We start from the raw sequence: 22,730 nt of genomic DNA, 5'->3' as shown, positions 1-22,730 counted from the left end.
GTTTCTTATGTTCTTATGATCCCACTAAGACTATATGGCAGACTGGCTCCTTCCTCCTGCAAAAGGTGTGATTAAAAAGTATTATGCTGCACCACAGGGAGCAGACTGTTTATTTTTTCATCCCACTTCAAACTCTTTAGTTGTGGACGCAGTGAACCAAAGGGGCAAGCAGAATGCTGCACATACCATACCCTATGATGAGGACTGAAAGTGCCTTGGTCTATTTTGGAGGAAAGCATATTCATCAGCCACTCCCCAATTTAGAATAGCAAATTATGCCGCTTTATTAGCCAAGTACACACACACAATGGTTTTGGACAAATGTCCTCATTTATTGAACATCTACCAATAAACAAGAACAGTATAAAGCAAATATCGAGGGTTCACTTATTTCCCACTCGCACTCTAAGCCACATTGGACTGGGCAGAGACAACAGCACTTTCGATTTCCACTGCAGTGGTCATGAGGAGAGTGTCCTGGCTACACCTCTCTGATTTCCCCAGGGATGTGCAGTCTGCAGTACAGGACTTGCCATTTGAGGGCTGCAAGCTCTTTGCTAAATCCACCAACACTTCTTTACACACCTTGAATGACTCTTGGTCCACTCTCAAGACTCTTGGCGTACATGTGTCTGTAACCAAAAGAAAACAAGGAAAAATCTTTAATCAAAGATACAGAGCCACCCCATTCACACAGCCTCAAAGGCACTATGAAAACAGATGCAGACAATGTCAGACCAGACACAGTCCACAGACCAGTCATCGACCTCTCAACTCTCAACATCCAGACAAACATTTTGAGATGTTATTTGAGGGCCAGAGAGCCTCAAACTCTCCAGTGCAGTATCCCATTACTTCTGCCTCATTTGGGGATTGCCTAGTATCCTTCTTTCCCAGCTGCATGCCATCACAATAGACAGATTGGTGCTAGAGATGTGTGAACAAGTAATCTCGCATTTTCTTCTACTCTTCCCTACCTATGCCCCCTACCTGGAGGGAGGTTGGAGACTCTTCCTTGATTTATGCAACCTCAACTGGTTCATTTGCATGTTTTCATTTCACAGTACACCCTGCACACAGACGATATCTCTGGTTTGACGTACGCAACTGCTACTTCCAGGAAAGGGCCCTTCCTTTCAGACCTTTCACAGCCTCCTTGGGTCTTTTCTAAGGTCCTTGCAGTGGTAGCAGCACACCTTCACAGATAGGGGAATATGATAATTCCTAATCTGGGCAATTGTGTCTTGAAAGGATCATCCTACCACTAGACAGAACAAGCATGTCAGCACTTCCTACCCTTGATTCAGAACAGAATGATGTAAATCATTCATGATGCAAATGGTACAGACAATCTCATGACAATGTATTCCATAAACTGTCAGAGCGGGGTCCACTCTTACTTAATGCTCAGAAGCAGTTCAACTATGGAAGTAGTGCATTCCCAACAACATACACTTGAGAGCCACATATTTACCAGGCAAAGACAATGTCACAGTGGACAATCTCAGCAGGCATTGTGCCCAAAATCATGATTGGGACCTCAACCTCAAAATGCTACCCCAGTATTCAAAAGGTGGGTGTTCTCTAAAAAAGACCTATTTGCAGCCAAATGCCCACGTTACTGCTCCCAAGCAGGCCCAGGTCCCCAGTCTCTACGGTTTGTCTTCACAATCAAGTGGGACACACTTCTCTCATCTGCTTTTCCACTGCTGCCACTTCTCCATCATTTACTGCTCATGATAAAACAAGTCAGAACTACAGTCATTCTAGTAGCACCCAGTTGGCCCAGACAGATCTGGTTCCATTCTTCAAATGACAATAGCATCCCTGTGGCACTTTTCATGTGTCCCTCGCCTTCTCACAGAGGATGAGGGTCACCTATCTCACCCTAACACACAGATTTTGGAATTTCATGGTGGTTTCTTGCTGGCTGATGTCACTCAACATATCCTGCTCTACACCTGTTCAGGAGATCCTCCTTAATTGCCTCAGGCCATCTATGAGAAAAACATATTTGCACCAATGGCACAAATGTGCCATATGATGTGACAATCACCACATCTCACTCTCGTCAGCTCCACTTCCCTGTGTACTTGCATATCTTTTATTCCTCTGAAACTTAGTTCCCTAAAAGTACATATGGATGCAATAATGACATTTCATCTGCCCAGTGAAGACCATTCGGTCTTCACTCATCCCAACATCAAATATTTATTAAAAGAATTCAAAATACTCACCCACCTGTAAAAAAAAAAATCCAGCTCCAACATGGGACCTCAACTTGGTTCTAAGGAAACTTATAAGCAAGCCATTTGAACTCTTGGCTACCTGCTTATTATTACACTTATCCATGAAAGTAGCATTTTTGGTGGCGAGCCCTCATTGCAGACCCTCCTTTTACAGGATAAACTTTAAAAAACAATAAATAGTCTGGTAGCACTTTATACACTAACAAAACATGTAGATGGTATCATGAGCTTTCGTGGGCAAAGCCCACTTCTTCAGATGACCAGAGTTTTGAAGAAGTGGTCTGTGCCCACAAAAGCTCATGATACCATCTACATGTTGTGTTAGTCTATAAAGTGCTACCAGACCATTTGTTGTTTTTTCAGTTTATCCTGTACAGACAAACTTGGCTACGCCCTGAAGCTTCTTCATTTTACAGTTGTTTGTTTTATAAGGACAAGGTTGTTCTTTGTTCACATCCCAAGTTTCTCCTTAAAGTGGTTAACTCCTTCCACTGTAATGAGCCAATATACCTACCTGTTTTCTTCTCAAAGCCTCATGCAGACAATAGGGAAACAGCCCTACACACCTTGGCTGTCTGCAGAGCAATTGCATTTTATATTGAAAGAACTAAGACATTCCATAAATCTTCAAGGCTTTTTGTGTCTTCTGTGATAGGTCTCAATGCCTGACAGTCTTTAAGCAAAGATTATCCAAATGGATCTCCAAATGCATTCAGCTCTCTTATCATACAAGACCCTCCAACTGCAGTGCGGGCTCATTCCACAAGAGCAATGGCTACCTCTACAACCTTCCTGAAGCATGTTCTTACAACTGACATTTGTAGAACAGCCACCTGGGCTTCTGTGCATATCTTTACCAAGCACCATGCCTTAGAGACATACTCAACCTTTGATGCACATTTTGGGCTATACTGTATACTATACTGTCTGCACAGGTGGAAAATCTGAAGCACCCTCTTCCAACCACAAGTACTGTTTCATAGTCACCTGAGTTGGAGCACCCACAGGGACACTCCTTGAAGAAGAGAAGGTTACTCATCTTGTGCAGTAACTGAGGTATTTCAACATGGTTGTCCCTGTGGGTGCTCCACCACCCGCCCTTCCTCCCCTCGGCTTCAGAGCATTTTGTTTTTTTCTGTGGTAGAGAAGGAACTGAAGGTTCAGTTGGCTGCGCATGGTTTGTAGGTGCTCCAAACAGCACAAACTGGCTGTTCCACTTGCGCAGCCTCCCAAGGGCACTGCTATCATAATTCTCTGACATGAGGTGGAGGGCACTCAAACACCTAAGGTGGTGCGTCCACAGGGACAGCCATCTTGAAAAACCTCAGATATTGCACAAGGTGAGCCACCTTCTCATCTCCTAAATTTTTTGTTCATTTTCCTATTTCTAGTACTGGGAAGGTGTGCAGAAGGCAAGATTATCTGAACACTTTTACACTTGAAAATGTATTCTTTCTTTCTACACAGAAACTTGAAACAGTGCCCAAGGATACTGATTTCCTTAACTGCTTATCAAGAACATTAAAGTGAATAAACAGCCTTCCGCTGTCGCTTAGCAACATAGTCCACAGATATTCCAAACTGCCAGTATTTGGGATACAGTGAAAATCATTCTGAATATCATGTTTATTGGATGGCATAAATATTTTGAATCTGCAGTATTCAGAAGTTAATTAGATTCAGGAGCACATACATTTGTCAGCTCATACCACGTAACAAACTGATCATGTGCTAATAGAGAAGAATAAAATTTATCATATTATAAGGCAGACATTTCAGCTTTGCAGGCTTCTACGGGTGTGTCTAGACTACAGGGTTTTGTCGACAAAAGTGGACTTTTGTTGACAAAACTATACCTGCGTCTACACTGCCGCTGAGTTCTGTCGACACAACATCAACAGAACTCAGCAGTTTTGTCGACAGCTGTAAAGCTCATTCTACGAGGAATAACGCCTTTTGTCGACAGAGTTCTGTCGACAGAAGGCATTATTGCATCTGCACTGTCCTTTGCGTCTACACTGTCATGTCGACAAAGTGGTTTGCTTTGTCTACAGAACTGGATGTAGTCTAGACGCTCTTTGTCAACAGAAGCTTTGTCGATAGTATCTGTCAACAAAACTTCTGACGACAAAAACCTGCAGTCTAGGCGTACCCTAACAGTACTTATTTACTGGCCTTTTTATGGGCAGATTCATTTATTTCTTCTGTTGTATCATGTTCTTTCTGAATATCTTATTTTCACTATATTTCATAGCCTTTATCAGTAATGCATAATAATTTCTAATAGTTTTTAGATAAAGAGGAAAATGTACATTAATAAAAACTTCAAATATATATCAAAATAGCAGAGGTAGACAATTTTATATTTACTTCTTTAAAACGATTTCTCCACGATCCCTTTATACTTATAAATGGGTTCTCCTGATTTGTAAATATTCCAGGGTGAAATCCTGGTCCTGTTAGAATTAATGCCAAAGTTCTCATTGACTGAAATAATTAGGGGGCTGGAGCACATGACCTATGAGGAAAGGCTGTGGGATTTGGGCTTATTTAGTCTGCAGAAGAGAAGAGTGAGGGGGGATTTGATAGCAGCCTTCAGCTTCCTGAAGGGAAGTTCCGAAGAGGATAGAGAGAGGCTGTTCTCAGTGGTGACAGAAGACAGAACGAGGAGCAGTGATCTCAAGTTGTAATGGGAGAGGTCTAGGTTGGATATTAGGAAAATCTATTTCCCTAGGAACGTGGTGAAGCGCTGGAATGGGTTACCTAGGGAGGGGGTGGAATCTCCATCCCTAGAGATTTTTAAGTCTTGGCTTGACAAAGCCCTAGCTGGGATGATTTAGTTGGGGTTGGTCCTGTTTTGGGTAGAGGGACTCCTCCTGAAGTCTCTTCTAGCCCTAGGATTCTATGACTGAGGTAGTACCTGAATTTCACTATACAACCTTATTTACCTGGACTTGGGAACTATCCTCCCAGATCTAGTCATCTGTCATGTATTCTCTTTTGTTTCTTCACCCTTTCTGCAACTTAGCAACAGTTAATGGGCAGGTACAATTTAAAGATACTTTTTTCAGCACTGAGTTCACTGGATATACACATTGCATGTGTGTGAAATGGAATACTTTGAAACCCATTGCCAGCAACAAAAATCGGAGTTTGATGGAATGGCTTCTAACAGTGATACAAGTATTGAAGGTGATGCCACAAGAGTCTTCTTTCTTATAAACTGATGCAGTGTTGAACACTGTCATCATTATTTTCTAACTCTATGATTCTATCAACTTCAATGTTGCCATTTTCATTTTAAAAATAATGCCATTGTTCCCAAAGTGATGCTTACATGCAGAAAACTTAAAAGTGGTATCAGACATTTTGGTTTGTGAGTATTAATAGGTCATTATTTAGCACCTGTCTCTATTGCTGAAAACCTTATCTTAACAGTTTCTTTTAATATTTGCCAAGTTGAAAGACTATCTCTAATGCATATGATGAAATTTGTTTGTGCTGCACCAACACTCTGAAGGCCGTTCAGTAAACTGAGCTTAATTCTTTGGAGGTATTTTCATTTTGATAACTGATTAGATAACTCCTAGTATATATTATTCAGAAAATGTGACAATAATAGCTATCACAATTACTGCAGCAATGAGTATTGATTGGTGTAGTTTTTTGCTTTTCCTCCTTTCTCCCATAAGGAAACCGTGATCTAATGCAACATTTTTGATCAATTTATCTTTTTCATTCATAATTGTTTCAGCTTGGAGAGCAGCAGTCTTTGGAAGAAGCCATCAGAATAGCCTCCAGAATACAACAGGGTGAAACTCCAGGGATTGATGATTAACTTCGAACAGTGCTACAAGAACAATAGAATGAATTATATTTTATTTTCAATCAACAAAGGTCCATGCCAGCTGCAATCCATAAAAACTTTGACTTTTTCTGCTTATTCTTACTCTGTACACATTTTATGGAAGAGTGAAGAATGTTTTACAACCGCATAACTTTTGCATACATGATCCGTGGAATAGACCAGCACCATCTTCTCAATTCATTGTATATCCAGGAATATGAAAATAGGATTACACAGTAAATTTCCTCATTTTCTTTTTTCTTAGATTTCACCCATACTACAAAAAAGCAAAAGCTGATGTAGAAGTATCAGAATGAATTTTTAATATAATGTACAAAATAATGAAGGCATCTTTGAAGATTTCAAACATGTAAAACATTATTTCAAAATCATTTCAGGAACCTTTACAGGTAATAAAGAAAGTAAAGCCTTTTTAATTGCTTCCCATAAATAGAAGAGTCATTCATGGAGCTGAGCCTACAGTAAAACTTTGCATTTGGTTTTCATTTCATACAGATTTAAAGAGTCTTCTCATGTAGATTCCGTACCTATCTCATTCATTGTAAATAAAGACTATTAACGCTGGAAGTGCTAATTATATTATCTTAAAATGGATTATGTACAAAAGAGAAACTTTGGTTGTTCAATATTAAAGGAAGTAAATCTAATTATTCTGTTTCTTTACATATTTTACTTAATCTTTAAATTTTATCTTAAAATTATGATGCAATAAAGGATAAGTTTATATTATCTAGATAGGATGATACTGTGGTGTGAAGTATTACTTACTTCTTAATGAGACTGAAGTGAAAATTATTTATTTACTTCTTTGTATAAATTGTTCCAAAGTGTGTTTATCCAACCCTATGATTCTATGATCATGAACTTTATTCTGATATTGTCCAACAGCTTCCATAGTTTATTAAACATTTAGTATACATTTTTAATTAAAAAAATTTGGAGACACTACAAAAGTGATTATGATGGCAGGTTAGCTTACACATTCTACCAAAAATGTAAACTCTGATCATAATTCTGTTAGTTATAATATAGAGACAAGCATTAACAGTCTGATTTTTCACACCCTATTGACTTACATGAGATTTGAGTGCTCAGAACATCAGGTCACTAGAAATAGGTTTAATTTGTGATATTTTCAGTGCACCACTATTCATCATATATCATTCTGTAAAGTAACAAGGATTCATTGTAGTTGCATCTGGGGAGAGATAGTAGAAGGAACCTTCAAACATTTATATACCAAAAATTGTCCTTAATTTAGTGCCTGGTTAGTAGACTTGCTAAGAAAGGACTTCTGTCTTAAAATAAGAATTTATGTTTTGTTGTAGATGAATATTTCCTTCAAAGACCCCAGTCATATGAGGTTCTGAGTGCTCTCAACTCTCATTTCAAAGAAGGCACTCTGCACTTGCAGGCTAAAGCTATAAAGGAATAGTCAGTCCCTAGTAAGTATTGCGACAAAAAGGTTACATAAATATATACCTCATTGTTCACTCTGGTATTTGATCTCAAAGAACCTAAGTGCAAATAGTTAAATTAGAGATTAATTAGTGTTGTTCTGGGTTTCAGATTCTAAACTGATTGTATATTTTCAGGTTGCTCATACAAAGAACAAATAAAAACCAAATAATGTAATATAGAGTAACTTTGGGAATACAAGAATATTCTCATTGATTTAGCATATTTTTGAGATTAGGACAAAAGTCTCAAAAGTGTCTATTGACTTTTAATGGGCTTTAAGCCACTAAATCACTCAGCTGCTTTTGAAAATGTCATCATCAGTCTTCTTTCAGTGTGCTATGTTACCTCTATTATCACACAGAAGTAAATATCTCCCTCCATCCTATGCTAGTTTCTCACAAGTATTTAAAAAGGATTACTTTATACGTATTTTCAAGTATGGCATTTGGCATAAACTCCCAGAGATTTTTGGTATTTCATCTTCATTATTAACATATTTTTGAAGGAAGAGGGATAGGAAAGGAATAGCTTCAGCTCTATTTTCTGTATACTATAACCCAACTTTGATTACTGCTTTCCGATTTCTACTATTTGGTCTGTTTCATAGCCTCTTCATTGATCGCTATTTGGAAGGCTGTTTTAAGTATTATCCTTTAAGGGATCTCTCTTATACATACTAGGAAGTATCTTCGTAGCTTTTATGAAACTTGGAAATTCTTAGATGTGATTTAGTATTGTTTGTTTCTCCTTCGAGTGGTCCCTGTGGGTGCTCCACTCTGGGTGCTGGTGCGTTCTTGCGCCAGCGACCAAAAACTTTTCCAGCAGTTTCCACTGTGCCGCGCACATGCCATAGCACCCTCTTGTGCCGTTGGAATCTGTTAGGCACACACGCGGCACAGCTCCTCAGTTCCTTCTCTACCATCCTCGGCAACAGACGGGAGCCTCTTTTCCTCTCAAGAACTTTGTAAAATAAAAATAACTTAGAGAAATACCCTGTTAATCCCCCCAGTTACCTTATTATCCAAGTTATTTGAACCCCACTATCCACCCTAGTCAAAAGTTAAAAAAAAAGTTTTTTATTGTGGCTTGCCGCTTTTCTCCCCCACACCTCATGCTGGGTTCTTCCGGCTTTAAGAGGTGTGAGACGTGTCGTGATGCTATGCCCATTTCTCATGGAAGTGTCACCTATTGCTTCAGAGTAGCCTTAGGGAAGCACTCCCTCGGCGATGCCTTTTCTATCGGGTGGGATGCTCCTCTCCTCTAATCCTGCCCTCCCTTTTTCCTCCTACACAAGGTCCTCAACAAGATCAGGACAGACCAAGCTCTGGTGATACTAGTGGCACAAGCGTGGCCCAGATAGATTTGGTATCCTTACCTTCACAAGATGGTGATAGTAGACCCGTATGCCTTCCTGCTCCATCACGACCTATCACAGAACTATGGGAGGAATCTCCATCCAGAACTCCACAAGCTTCATCTTCACACCTGGCTCCAGGATGCCGAAAATACCTGTTCAGAACCACTGAAAGAGATGACAGAAGACAATCCACCAGGAGAACATACCTCTATAAATGGAATAGATTTTCTCACTGGTTTAAACACTCACACACGACATGTTCGGAATCTGCTCCCCTCCCCATCCTGTTGGACTACCTATTATCCCTGAAACAGTCAGGCCTTGCTCTTAGCACCATGAAAGTTCATGCTGCTGCCATAGCAGCTTTCCACTACGCCGATGAAGGGGTTTCCTTCCTCGCAAACCTGATAACAAAAAGGTTCCTTAAGGGTCTACAGAACACTTTCCCACCCATCCACCCTCCTGTTCCTGTCTGGGATCTGAACCACATTCTCAAGAGCTTGACAAAGCCACCCTTTGAACCACTAGCCACCTGCTCTTGGTCTCATCTTTCGATGAAAATGTTCTTCCTGGTGGCAATAACTTCCACTAGGAGGGTGAGCAAACTCGCCACATTGATGGCTGAACCCCCCTACACAGTGTTCAAAGACAGAGTGATACTCTGACCCCACCCGAAGTTCCTCCCCAAAGTCCCTTCTCCCTTCCACATCAATGAACCCATACACTTACCTGCCTTTTTTCCTAAGTCGCATGCTAATCCAGTGCAGGCCGCATGGCGCATACTTGACATCCGCAGAGCACTTGTGTTTTACGTGGACTGCACCAGAGCCTGGAGAGTCTCCCCTAGGCTGTTTTTGTCCTATGCAGAACAATTCAGGGGACAAGCAGTCTCATCTCAGAGGATCTTGAAATGGATCTCCTCCTGTATTTGAACATGTTGTACATTATGTAACAGACTTACCTGAAACCATTACAGCACATTCCACCAGGGCCATGTCTTCTACAACTGCCTTCCTCAGCAACGTCCCTCTTCAAGACATCTGTAATGCCGCCACTTGGTGATCTGACCACACATTCGCACAACGTTACGCTCTCACCTCTTCAATTGCATCTTCTGTGGCGGTGGGGCAGGCAGAATTATCCACAATGACTACCATACGGCTCCAAACCGTGGGTTTGTGGGCCGACAACTTCTGTGTGGTCACCCAGAGTGGAGCACCCATGGGGACCACTCGAAGGAGAAGAAAGAGTTACCTTGTGTAGTAACGTTGGTTCTTTGAGATGTGTCCCTGTGGGTGCTCCACTACCCTCCCTCTTTCGCCTGCTTTGGAGCCCCATGCGTTTCACCGGGCCTCAGTGTGGCTGACGGGAGCGGGGCGGGATGGGCTGGGAGGAGATGTGTGTGTGGGGGAAACCAGCCACTGGGAAGCAGGGTTGGGGGCAGTGAGGCTGTCCGGCGGAGATGGGGGGAGGCCGGGCGGCGGAAGCAGGGTTGGCCAGGGGAGATTGAGAGGAGGATGGGAGAACCAGCCTCTGGAAGCAGAGCTGGACGGGGGTAGTGGGGCTGGCCAGGGAAGATCAGAAGGAGAAGTGGGGGAGAATCGGCCGACTGGGAGGGAGTTAGGGGGAGCGGGGCTCGGAGGAGGAGATGGATGGGGGGGACCGGCTGACAGAAGCAGGGCTGGCCAGGAGACGGGGGGGCTGGCTGGGGGAGATAGGGAGGAGGAGGAGGATGCCGGAACCAGCTGCCAGAAGCGGGGCTGGCCAGGGAAGATTGGGAGGAGAAGCAGGGGGAGAATCGGCCAGCTGGGAGGAGTGGGGCTGGCCGGGGAAGATCGGAGAGAAGCAGAGGGGAACTAGCCACCAGAAGCAGGGCTGTACGGGGGAGATTGGGAGGAGAAACAGGGAGAGGGGGTAGTGAATTGGCCGGCGGGAAGCGGGGCTGACCCGGGTACATGCAGACCGAGGCACACAAGTGAGTCTGGCCCCGGGGATTCCATTCCTCCCCTCATACCCTCCCTCGAGTAATTGCGAACTGCCTGACTGGTGTACACTCACGCAGCCTGAGCACGTCTACCAGCCAGGCAGTTTCAGCTATAGACTGATACACCAAATAATAATAAAACTTACCTAATTAGAAAATACCAGACATTTTATATGTCCGGTATTTTCTCAATTTGTTTACCAAACAGAACCCTCAAATACTGGATGGTCCAGTACAAAACCTGGCAACCCTCCCACTCCTTGCACCCTCCCTCCTAGCCAGATACCCCAATCTGCTCCTGCTCCCGCCTCCTGAAGTGCCTATGTGGCGCTGGGTCCCCCCAAGCCCTGGCCCAGACTGGGCAGAGGATGCAGCCGGGTGAAACACTGAAACTTTATTCATTTTTAATTTTTTTTATATGCGTTCATATTTTTGGGCTGCAAACAACAATCCTGAAAAAAAAATGGGTTCCAACTAAAGTAAAAAGTTTGGGAAACCCTGGTCTAGCCAGCTTTCTATCCATCTTACAGTCCATTTATCCAATCCATAGTCCCTTAACTTGCTGGTAAGAATACTGTGGGTGACCATGTCAAAAGCTTTGCTAAAGCTGGCACTGGGGGCTTTGGGAGAACTAGAATCAACTTATATGAATATTCATCATTTGCTTAATGACTATGCAAATATGCAAATGAATGTTCCCAGCCCTCCAAAAGCTCGTGAATGAATTTACTGGTCCCCATATCAAAAAGTTTGGGAACCCCTGCTCTAACGGGTAGAGAAGGAACAGAGGAGCTGTGCCACATGCGTGCCTAATGGACTCTAATGGCACAAGGGGGCTCTACGGCATGTACGCAGTGCAGTGGAAACTGCTGGAAAAGTCTCCGGTCGCCGGCACGAGAACACAACAGCACCCCGAGTGGAGCACCCACGGGGACACATCTCGAAGAACCAACGTTACTGCACAAGATGGGTAACTCTTTCTTCCACTTACTAAAAAAACAATTCCATATACAAAATAAACTAGCAATGGAAAGAGCTAGGTTGCTTCCACCAGTTAAGAAAGAGAAGGAGAATTAGTGTTTACATGCATTTTATATATGGAGCCTGCATGAAAATCAAGTCTGCATGTGTAATGGGATGATTTTAAGTTTATAGTGAAGAGATGAATAGTCTTTTAATTTCTGCTTCTACTCTAAGAGCCAGAAAAAATGTTTTTGGTGAACTGTCTTTAGTAGAAGATATTGGATGTTGTTGGAATTCAAAGATTCTTTCATATAGATTAAATAGGTAATTGGATTGCTGGAGTAGAGACTGGCAAGAAGAAATTCAATAGGAGAAAATAGGAATTGCAGCTGGAGCAGGGAGAAGATATGGGAAGAAGGAAATCAGTAGTAGGAGTGGCATTTTAAAATTGAACATCCCTTATGTCTCATTTGTCCCTTCCTAATAGTGAGGTGAACTCTGTAGTGTCATCGTAGTAGAGAGACAATTTATTAATGGCTCTTCCATGTGCAAAATAACTTACTGCACAATTACACTCTCACAACCATCATCCCCTATCCAAGTATTCACTACACATTATTTCAATTCACTTTCAGATTTGAATACCCATCCTGCAAATTCAATTTTGTTCCTACGCAATGAACTTCTGCCTTAAAATGTATCACCTTCCCAGTTCTTCAGAATCAATCTCCCTGCCTCCCAACACACAATCAAATTTACTCCTGTGAGGTCCCAAGATTGTTTTTCAAGCTTCCCTTACAGCAGCCTCGCATGCATCTTTCCCTTGTAGAGTCCTGCTTCCCCAAGAAGTAGAAGGTGGTTCCTGATGGTGCTCTAGCCCTTCTAGTGCAAAGGAGATGGCACTGTACACATAAGAGACTTGCAGAGGGGACTCAGAAGATGCATAGGCTGGGACTGGGCTCCCTTCTCTTTGCTCTATGGGGCCAAACTTCAGGTTGCACTGTTGTCAAAGAACTGATCATCCCTTTTTACCCCTGGTATCACTGATACTAGAGATATTTGGTCACAGTGTGAAGAAGGGGCGCCAGTGAAAGCTGTATGTGCATTTGAAAGCTGAGCAATCCTCTGTGGCTCCTGGATCTTCTGAATCCAGTGGCTGCTGCAGCCCTCAGCTGCTTTGCTTGCAATGGTGTGGGGAAAGAAAGGGTAGGGGATATGGACCCATATATTACAAAGGGTTAAAAAAGGAAGTGGTTTACCCTGGACTGTAGTTCTCTCCAAGTCTTCTCCCCCCAGCATCTTTGGCTTAAGGGCCCTGAGTTCTTTGCTGTCTGACATCTCTGATTTGGAGACCTATTAGAGATGTGAAACCCCCTTTAAAGTTCTTTGGAGACTGCTTGTCAATTAGCAAGGAAGGATCCATATCTTCTTTTCTCGGGCACCAATCCATAGACACATTCCACTAATGATGCCTGTGTGTTAGAGACAGGTGTCTTTTGGCCAGTGGGTGCTGAGGCACTGAGCAAGCTCTATGTTTCCCCAGCCACGTCCTCAAGAACACAAGTGGATTGGATTACTATGTAGCCACTGGAAAGAAGCAGGAGAAATTCTTTCCTCAGCGTCTGGCAGCTTCAGCAGCCATGGTGCTCAATCTTGCTGGCTCTGGGATTTGGCCTGTGGATTATATAGGCTCAGCCAGATAATACATTCTTGATGCAGGAGAGTTTTGTGATATAATTATACACCAGTTCTACTGTTAGACTTTGCCCCAAATGAGTGACAAGACTGAAATATTTGATAAGACCCTCCAGCTATTTAAAAAACACACACCTCTGAATTATTTCCTTGGTCACTGGGGGAGAGGAAACTTATTTACTTGGTTAGAGAATGGGAATAGTTACCAGACAGAATGTGAGTTATGGGTTGTACCTGACCACTGTGTCTGGGTCAGATGCTACTTTTCAAATATTAGCTTTTTAAAAATGAACTTAATTTGCCCATTTGCTGTCTTGGAAAAATTTATAATTATCTAACTGCATTTAGTTCATTTTCATTGGGTTTGCGAATGTGTAAAATACAAGGCCTAAGAGAACATTCATAATAATGAGTTATGTTTATTTTTTGTAACATGGAGGTATAATCTCTAGAGGCAGATCTGCAGATGGGGTCGACTGCATAGCTCTGTTGACTTCAGTGGAGATATGACAGTGTATGCTAGCCAAGGAACTGTCTTTAGATTTAAAAGTGAAACTCCCAATAGTGCATATGTTTGTTTAGAGGAAGCTGTTCCCAGGTAGATTTATGTAGTGTTTTAGAATTTAAAATATAGTTGTCCATAAGTTTAAAATTGGTTGCCAGAAAAAGCTTTACAAAATGTTGACAAATTTTATATTTTCTGCCGTTCCACATAACGTTTAAAGGTGGTTGTAAATGTAACAGTTACCAACAGGTAATAATCCCTGCTATGTGACAGGGATATAATCTTTTGTACTCTAGCCCATGTCATAGAGCAAGATCCAGAAAATAAAGTACAGTCTCTTGCCAGAACTCTGATGTGTCACACCTTTAGTACAGTAAATTATACTGCACTTAACCAATATAAACAAACTTGTCGTCCTGTTGTGTCTTGATTTAAGAATTTATCTTAGATGTTGCTCCCATTTGTGACATTGCTCCTTGTTCTTGATTCTGTCAGCAGAGTTCACTTTTTCAAAGAGAATGGAGCAATTGACATGAATGGCATTAGACCATAAGAATGGTAACTGCCTGACGCGTACACCTTGGGGAACATGATACAAGACTTTAACCGAAAGGTATATTCAGATACTTTTAATAGCCCAATAAAAGTACAAAGATATATCAGCAATATGCATTTCCATAAGCATTTGGTAATAAATTCTCAGTGTATGTTCCTCTCTAATGAAAATGTGACACCCTTAATTCCCATTTTAGGTTCTGAAGTAAAAAGAGTTTTGTATATTGATTTGTTTCTGTTTTGTTGAGAGTATTTAAGTATTTTGCTCAAATGAGTGACAAAATATGTACAAGTCCTTTGGCATGATTGAATGCTTTTACCCTAAGGAAAGCGAATTTATTCACCGTGGTGCAGTAACTGTCGTTCTTCAAAATGTGTGTCCCCGTGAGTGCTCCACTGTTGGTGCTGGGCTTGCCCCAGCGCCGCAGTATGGAGATTTTTCACAGCAGTAGTTTGGCCAGACTGCGTATGCGCAGGGAGCATCTTGTGGCGTTCGCACCCTTTTGCGCTGCTCAGTCTGGTCTGAGCCAGTTCCTCGTACCTGCCTCAGTATCTAGAAAATAAAACAGACACAGACTCTGAAGTGGGAAGGTGGGCAGGTAGTGGAGCATCCATGGGGACACACATCTCAAAGAATGAGTTACTTCACCAAGGTGAGTAACTTCACTTTCTTCTTTGAGTGATGTCCCCATGGGTGCTCCACTGTAGGTGTCTGCACAGCAGTATCCCCTCCACCCATATCATTAAGGTAGATGGGATTTGGAGACTCTATCGACTGGCAGATGAAAGAACTGCGGCCGTTACGGATTTATCTGGCAGCTATCTATGCTGTACAGCATAATGTTCTATAAAGGAGCAATAGGACGCCCACGTGGCTGATCTACAGATGTCTGCAAAGGGAACACCTCTCAGAAAGGCAGTGGAGGCTTAAATGGCTCTAGTGGAGTGCACTCTGGAGGCTGGTATTCCCTGAATCGAGTAGCAATGAGTTATGCATGACACAGTTAAGTTAGCTACTCTTTGAGAAGAAATGGGTTCGCCCTTGGAACGTTCTGCCAGGGACAGGAGAAGCCTGTCAGTCTTTCTAAAGGGCTTAGTGCGGTCTATATAAAAGCCTGGCGCTCTACGTACGTTTAGAGTATGGAGTGCCACCTCCTTAGCAGAAGCATGTAGCTTAGGGCAGTATGTAGGTAATATGATGGGCTCGTTAACGTGGAAATTGGAACAGACCTTAGGTATAAAGGCTGGGTGATGCCTAAAGACAACACAGTGCTTCTGGAAAATGGTGTATGGGGGTACCGCCATCAACACTGATAGTCACTGACTCTGCACGCAGAAGTGATTGCAAGTAGAAACACCAGCTTCTGGGTCAGGAGCTGAAGAGGTACTGTAGCTAGTGGTTCAAATGGTGGGGCCATAAGGGTACATAGTACCAAGACCAAGTCCCACAGTGGAGGGGGTATGCACAAGGGCGGGTTCAAATTTGTTAGACCCTTGATGAACCTCTTTGTAAGGGGATGTGCAAATATTGAAAACCCCTCTATAGGTTGTTGGAAAGCCGCTATTGCCATGAGATGTACTTCCAGTGATGCTAGTCCTGTGTGGTGCAGGTCCATTATATAGTCCAGAATGGTATGGATAGGAGTAACAAGTGGGTTCATGTGACAGTCTGAGCACCAGGCGGTAAACCTGGTCCATTTCACCAGGTATGTATTTCTCATATTACATTGCCTACTGTGTATGAGGACGTTTTTAACATTCTCAGAGCACAAGGCTTCAGCAGCGCTCAGCCAGCTAGGTACCACGCTGCAAGGTGTGAAGCTGCGGGTGAGAAGGCAGCCGTGGTTCTGGGTGAGAAATCTCGGGAATACTGGTAGCTGGTAAGATGGGCAGTGGGACAGTTGCAGTAGTAGAGGGAACCAGTGCTGCCTCGCCCATGCCGGAGCTACCAGAATCACTGTGGCATGGTCTGTCTTGATCTTCTGCAGCACTCTTGGAATGAGTGATATGGGGGGAAGGTGTACATTAAGGGGTCGTTCCAGCTGATGAGGAATGCGTCTCCCAGGGAATGGCGACCGAGACCTGCCCTGGGAACAGTAGCGGTGACACTTCTTGTTGTTGTAGGTCGCGAATAGGTCGATCACCCTGGTGATTGATGTAGTACATTGTGGCTATATTGTCTGCCAGGATCTTTACAGTGGAATTGCGTATGTGGTCACAGAAATGCTTGCAAGCATTGGCGACAGCCCTGAGCACCAGAAGATTTATATGGAGCAATGTCTCTTGGGGTGTCCAGCAGCCCTGTAGGGAGACTCTGGTCATATGTGCACCCCATCCCAGAATGGAGGCGTCTGTCGTAATCTGGTAGCGTAGTAACGGTTGATGGAAGGGCACTCCTGACAGCAAATGCTTTTCTATGGTCCACCAATGTAGGGAAGTGATGACGTTGGGAGGTATCGTCACAACCCTGTGTACGTCGGGGGTGGTATAATTGTGCACAGTAGCTAGCCAATGTTGGAGGGTGCGAAGTGCAGCCTGGCATGTGTGACCACAAAAGTAGTTGCAGCCATATGGCCCATGAGTTTGAGAGCCAAGAGTACTTGAATTCTGTAGTTGACTTGGCAGGTATCTATTAGCAGCTGTATTGAGTGAAACCTGTCTACAGGTAGGGCTGCTCTTGCTGTCGTGGAGTCAAGCCTCTCCCCAATGAACTCTAGGTCTTGGGTGGGAAGCAATGTTGACTTGTCCTCATTCACTAGTAGGCCAAGAGATTGGAAAGTTTGTCTGGTGATGGAAAGCATGCTGTCTACCTGCGAAGACGAGCGGCCCTTTATGAGACAGTTGTCTAGGTAGGGGAATATGATCACCCCGTTGCACCAGAGGTGAGCGGCCACCACTGAGAGGACCTTTGTGAACACTCTGGGAGCAGCGGAAAGTCCAAATGGTAGGACTCAGTATTGGTAGTGATCTTTGCCAACAATGAATCTGAGAAATTGCTTGTGTGCAGGGTGGATCTTAACGTGAAAATATGCATCCTGCAGGTCGACAGCAACAAATCAGTCATGCTGATCCAAGGCTGGGGTAATAGATGTAAGGGTTACCATCTTGAAATGCTCTTTTTGAAGATATTTGTTTAGTTGCCTGAGGCCCAAAATCAGTCTCCAACCCTGTTTTCTTCTGAACCAGGAAATAGTGGGAGTAGAACCCTTTCCCTCAGAATTCATGCGGTACTCTTTCTACCACACCAATCTGCAACAGATGATTGATTTTGGTAATGAGCAAATCTTTGTGAGAGGGGTCCCTGAAAAAAGACGAGTTTGGGGGGGTTGTAGGTGGGATGGACAGGAAGGGTATGGCGTAACCGCTTCTGACTATCTCTAACACCCATTTGTTGCTGGTGATGTGTGTCCAGTGCTCGTAAAATGGGCATAGGCGATGGTGAAACAATGGGATGGTAACCGGCAAGACTGTTTGAGTGCTCTCGACCAGGCAGTCAAACCTGCTGCCTAGTATTGGGTTGGTTCTGCGGACGGTTATTCTGATTCCAGCATCTCGGAGGCCGTTGCCATTGGCGGGAGTTATCTAAGGGCCGGTGCTGTTGTTGCCATGGCTGTCTAGGATGGTAATAATCATAGCGCCTCTGGAATGGCATATATCGTTGTCTCCTATATGGTGGAGTGTACATACCAAGTGTTCGCAGTGTCGACTTGGTATCTTTGCTGGAATGTAGCAGTGTGTCTGTCTTATCTGCAAAAAGGTTATCTTTTTTGAAAGGTAAGTCCTCTACCTTTGCTTGCAGGTCCTTGGGAACTGCTGCTGCCTGGAGGAATGAGGCCCTTCGCATGATAACTGCAGTGGCAGTGGCTCTGGCTGCAGTGTCAGCTACATCAGCAGCTATCTGCAAGCTGGTCCTAGTGGCAGTGTAACCCTCCTGAACAACAGCCTTCAAAATGGGTCTTTTCAATTCAGGTAGAGACTCCATGAGAGTTGTCAGTTTTGAGTAATTGTTGAAATTATGGGTGGATAAATGTGCCAGGTAGTTGGCTATTTGGAGAAGAAGTGTCGATGATGTGTATACCTTCCTTACAAATAAATCCAGCCTCTTTTAGTCTTTGTCGGATGTTTTGCTTCTATATTGTGGTGCCCGTGCTCTTTGTCACGCTGCATCAACCACCAAGGAGTTGGGGAGTGGGTGAGTGAATAGGAATTCTGACCCCTTGGGGGGGGGGGGGACAAACTATTTCTTGTCCGCCTTCTTATTTGTAGGTAATACTGATGCTGGGGTCTGCCACAACTTGTTGGTGACTTCTAATATCGCCTCATCCAGGGGAATAGCCAATTTAGGAACTTGAGACATCTTAAGATTTTTTAAGAGACGGTGCTGTTTCTCCTTGATCTCAGTCATTTGAATCTCCTGGGAGATTGCTACTCTTTTAAAAAGCTCCTGAAATTGCCTGAGATCGTCAGGGGGAGAAGCGTCCCCTGGTATAACCACCTTATCTAGTGAGGATGACGATGGGTCAGTAGGCGATGTCTCAGGTTCATGCGTCTCCTCCACTAGGGGCTGCCCTTCCTCAACATAAGGATGGGGAGGGAGTGGAGACGTTGTGCCGTGCCCTGAATGAGGTGGGTCGGTCACAGGTGAGTGTCTCGCAGAAGAGTAGTGTGTCCTGGATCTCGGAAGTGATCTGGACGAGCGGTAATAAGAACGGTGTTATGGTGAATAGGTCCTATAGTATGTGCAGCTATCATACGGGTCCCGATAATAATAGGAGGAACGAGATGGCGAGCGCTCATAGCAATGAGATCTGCTATACGACTGCCTGTATGAGAAATTGGACAAATGCAGTGACACTGAGGGAGAGTAAGACCTTCGTGGTAAGGGAGAAGGGGAGGTGGAAAAACAATGATGATAATGATGCTCCCTTTGATAATGATGCTCCCTTGGTGGGGTTAAGAATGGAGATGGGAGGCACTCACAGGAGGAGAATCCCCTGGGCAGTGATCACCTAGGTGACTGAGGAGGCAGTGGCGAGGAGGGTTCCGGAGAAAACGTTAGAGAATGTGAGCGTGGAGATGGACTCCGCTCTTGTGATGTCTGGATTGTAGCATTCCTAGGCTGCGACCATTTTGGTGCCGAAGTCGGTGCCGGATCGTCTACCATGGGAGGCGGGGTCATACACACTGGTGCCGTTTGCGGTGCCAATAACATTGGTCCCGCGTGGGCGAGCTGGTCTTCGGGGTGGTTCGGCACCAGAGTCAATGCTGTGTGACGCTCGGAGGGAGTCGGTCGGCACCACCCTTGGAATCAGTGCCGGAGGTGTGGGCATGACTCGAGTGGAGCTTGTTGGTGCCGATGGTGCCAACATTCCACTAGTGGAGCTTGATGGTGCCGTAGGCATCAGTGCTGATGAACGGCGTGTGGTCAGCACCGAAAAGGTGGATTTCAGTGATTTATACAGTGCCATGCGCACTGTAGATTCGCCTGAAGTACCCAGTTTACTGCCAACATTCATTCTGCCATGTGAAGTAGCAGGCAGAGAGTGGGTCAGAGATGGCTTGCTCTTTCTTGCTGGGTGGCAGTTGGAGAGGAAGCCCTTCATTTTTGTGGCTCTTTTGATGGCCGTGGGGGGGAGGCAGGTCCTTGAGGCTTAAGAGCCTTGTCGAACAAGTTCATCCTGAGCCTCATCTCCCTGTCGTGTTGAGCTCTAGCTGTAAGCTTAGAGCAGTGAGGGCATTTTTGTGGAACATGGCCCTCCCCTAAGCAATGAATGCAGGAAGAGTGGCCATCCGAGGCAGGCATGGCCTCGCAGCAGGCCTCACTTCTTGAACCCTGGTGAACCAGGCATTGTTCTAAATCTAACTCTAACTTTCTTTAATGTAACTTTTAACTTTTTTTTTAACAGGGAAAGAGTAAGGGTATGTCTACACTACAAAGTTAATTCGAACTAACAGCCGTTAGTTCGAATTAACTTTAATAGGCGCTACACAGGCAAACCGCTAGTTCGAACTTAATTCAAACTAGCGGAGCGCTTAATTCGAACTAGGTAAACCTCATTCTACGAGGACTAACGCCTAGTTCGAATTAAGTAGTTCGAATTAAGGGCTGTGTAGCCATTTAGTTCGAACTAGTGGGAGGCTAGCCCTTCCCAGCTTGCCCTGGTGGCCACTCTGGGCCAAACCAGGAAAACTATTCTGCCTCCCTCCCGGCCCCGGAGCCCTTAAAGGGGCACGGTCTGGCTACACTGCTTATGCCAGATGCAAGCCTGCCAGCACCCAGCCAGCAGACCCTGCACCTGGCACGACATGAGCCAGCCACCCGCTGCCACCCAGCCCTCCGCCTCTTCCCAGGACCAGGCTGGCAGCTCCCAGGAGCCTGCCCGGGGCTGCAAGTGGCGGGCGCCCGCCTGGTCAAGTGCGGAGATCGTGGACCTCATCGAGGTTTGGGGGGAGGCCTCCAACGTCCACGATCTCCGCACTAGCCACAGGAACGCAGCTGTCTATAGCCACATGGCTGCCAGCCTGGCCACCAGAGGCCACATGTGGACCCGGGAGCAGGTCCGCTGCAAAATCAAGGACTTGCGGCAGTCCTACTGCAGGGCATGCCAGCCAGGGGCCAACCCAGAGACCTGCCTCCACTTTGAGGCCCTGGACCGCATCTTGGGGGCTCACGCCGTCCATGCTCCCCGGGTGGTGATCAACCCTGGGGTAGAGGGACCTGTCCCTGACACCGAGGAGGAGGAGGAGGACGCCGAGAGCCAGGAGCCTGCAGGGAGCCTGCCCAGGACCCCCGAGGTATCCCACAGAGCACATCGGCTGTGTCGTCCGAGGCCGAGGAGGGCTCCACATGCGAGTGCCATCATCAGGACCCCCAAGCCTGAGCTTTCCCTTCCCTTCCTCCCCTTCCACCCCTTTCCAGCTCCCTCCTCCCAGGTTTCCCCTCCCCTCTCGCACCCTCACTCCTCTCTCCCCCCAGCTCCAACCCAGTTATGTAAAATAAAAACAGATTTTGGTTGTCAAAACAGGTGTCTTTATTTGACATTAGAAAGAGGGGTTTGGGAGGGGAAAGGGAGGAGGGTGGAAGAAGGCCCCAGTGGGGCATGCAGGGAGAGTTCAGTCCTCCTCCTCCACCTGGAAGCTCTCCCGCAGGGCTTCCCGGATCCGGACGGCCTCCTGCTGGGCTTCCCTGACGGCGGCAGTGCGGGGCTGAGCGTAGTGGCCAGCCATGCACTCAGCCTCAGCCATCCAGGCTGGCAGGAAAGCCTCCCCCTTTCGCTCACACAAATTGTGCAGCACGCAACATGCTGCCACCACAGGAGGGATATTGTGCTCGGTGAGGTCGAGGCGGGTGAGGAGGCACCTAAATCTGGCTTTCAGTTGGCCGAAGGCACCCTCGATCACGATGCGGGCCCTGGTCAGCCTGGCATTAAAGGCCTGGTGGGAGGGGTTGAGGTGCCCCGTGTACGGCTTCATGAGCCAGGGCGGTAGGGGGTAGGCCGCATCCCCCACCAGGCACATGGGCATGTCCACGTCCCCGACCCTGATGTGGCGGTCAGGGAAGAAGGTCCCGGCCTGCAGCCTCTGGCACACGGAGGAGTTCCGGAACACCCGTGCGTCGTGTGCCTTGCTGGACCAGCCCACATTAATGTCCATGAACTGGCCCCGGTGGTCACACACGGCCTGCAGGAGCACGGAGAAGTACCTCTTCCGGTTGATGTACTGGGAGGCCTGGTGTTCCGGGGCACGGATGGGGATGTGTGTCCTGTCGATAACCCCCCCGCAGCTGGGGAAGCCGAGGGCGCCGAACCCCCGGATGACGGCCTCCGGGTCGGCGAGGCAGACCACCCTGTGGAGCAGCACCCGGTTGATGGCCTTGACCACCTGCAGAGAGACACAGCAAACCGCGAATCACTGGGGTGCCCGGGTGGTTGGGACTGTTCATTCCCTGGCACTGCCCCGCACCCCACTCCTGGAAGCAACCCCCGCGGGAGGCGTGTAGTACGGTCAGGACAGACCGAACCCTTCAGTGCGGGGCACTTTCGCCTCCTCCTCCCCCCCGTTTTTCCTAGGTTGGCCTATCCCCTCCTTGCAGG

The 22,730-nt window shown here is 45.7% G+C and overlaps 2 protein-coding genes across 6 annotated transcripts in view; one reads left to right on the top strand and one right to left on the bottom strand.

Annotated features, from left to right (window-relative positions):
- The window catches only part of ZNF143 (zinc finger protein 143), a 140,483-nt gene extending 133,719 nt beyond the window's left edge, over nt 1-6,764 (top strand). For all 3 annotated transcript variants that reach the window (XM_075927952.2, XM_006129090.5, XM_075927954.2), the window contains one exon: nt 6,004-6,764. In XM_075927952.2, coding sequence (XP_075784067.1) covers nt 6,004-6,087 — 84 coding nt within the window. In that variant the 3' untranslated portion in view covers nt 6,088-6,764. The remainder of the gene's footprint in view (nt 1-6,003) is intronic.
- Nucleotides 317-22,730, bottom strand: part of LOC149524361 (uncharacterized) — a 35,013-nt gene continuing 12,599 nt past the window's right edge. The window contains exons 2-5 of one of the 3 annotated variants that reach the window (XR_016349698.1): nt 9,665-9,857; nt 8,954-9,100; nt 7,194-7,315; nt 317-632 (exon numbers count right to left, since the gene is read on the bottom strand). Coding sequence is in view for 1 of the 3 variants with exons in the window: in XM_089778630.1 (XP_089634756.1) it covers nt 406-632; nt 8,954-9,100; nt 9,665-9,725 (435 nt within the window). In the remaining 2 variants the exon portion in view is untranslated. Of the gene's footprint in view, nt 633-6,235; nt 6,374-7,193; nt 7,316-8,953; nt 9,101-9,664; nt 9,858-22,730 lie in introns of those variants that run through there. The other 2 variants (XR_016349699.1, XM_089778630.1) reach the window with 2 other exon arrangements.

This window comes from Pelodiscus sinensis, chromosome 5 (assembly GCF_052426305.1).
Source record: "Pelodiscus sinensis isolate ZL-2025 chromosome 5, ASM5242630v1, whole genome shotgun sequence".
NCBI lineage: Eukaryota > Metazoa > Chordata > Testudines > Trionychidae > Pelodiscus > Pelodiscus sinensis.
This window is presented reverse-complemented; position numbering and strand designations above follow the sequence as displayed.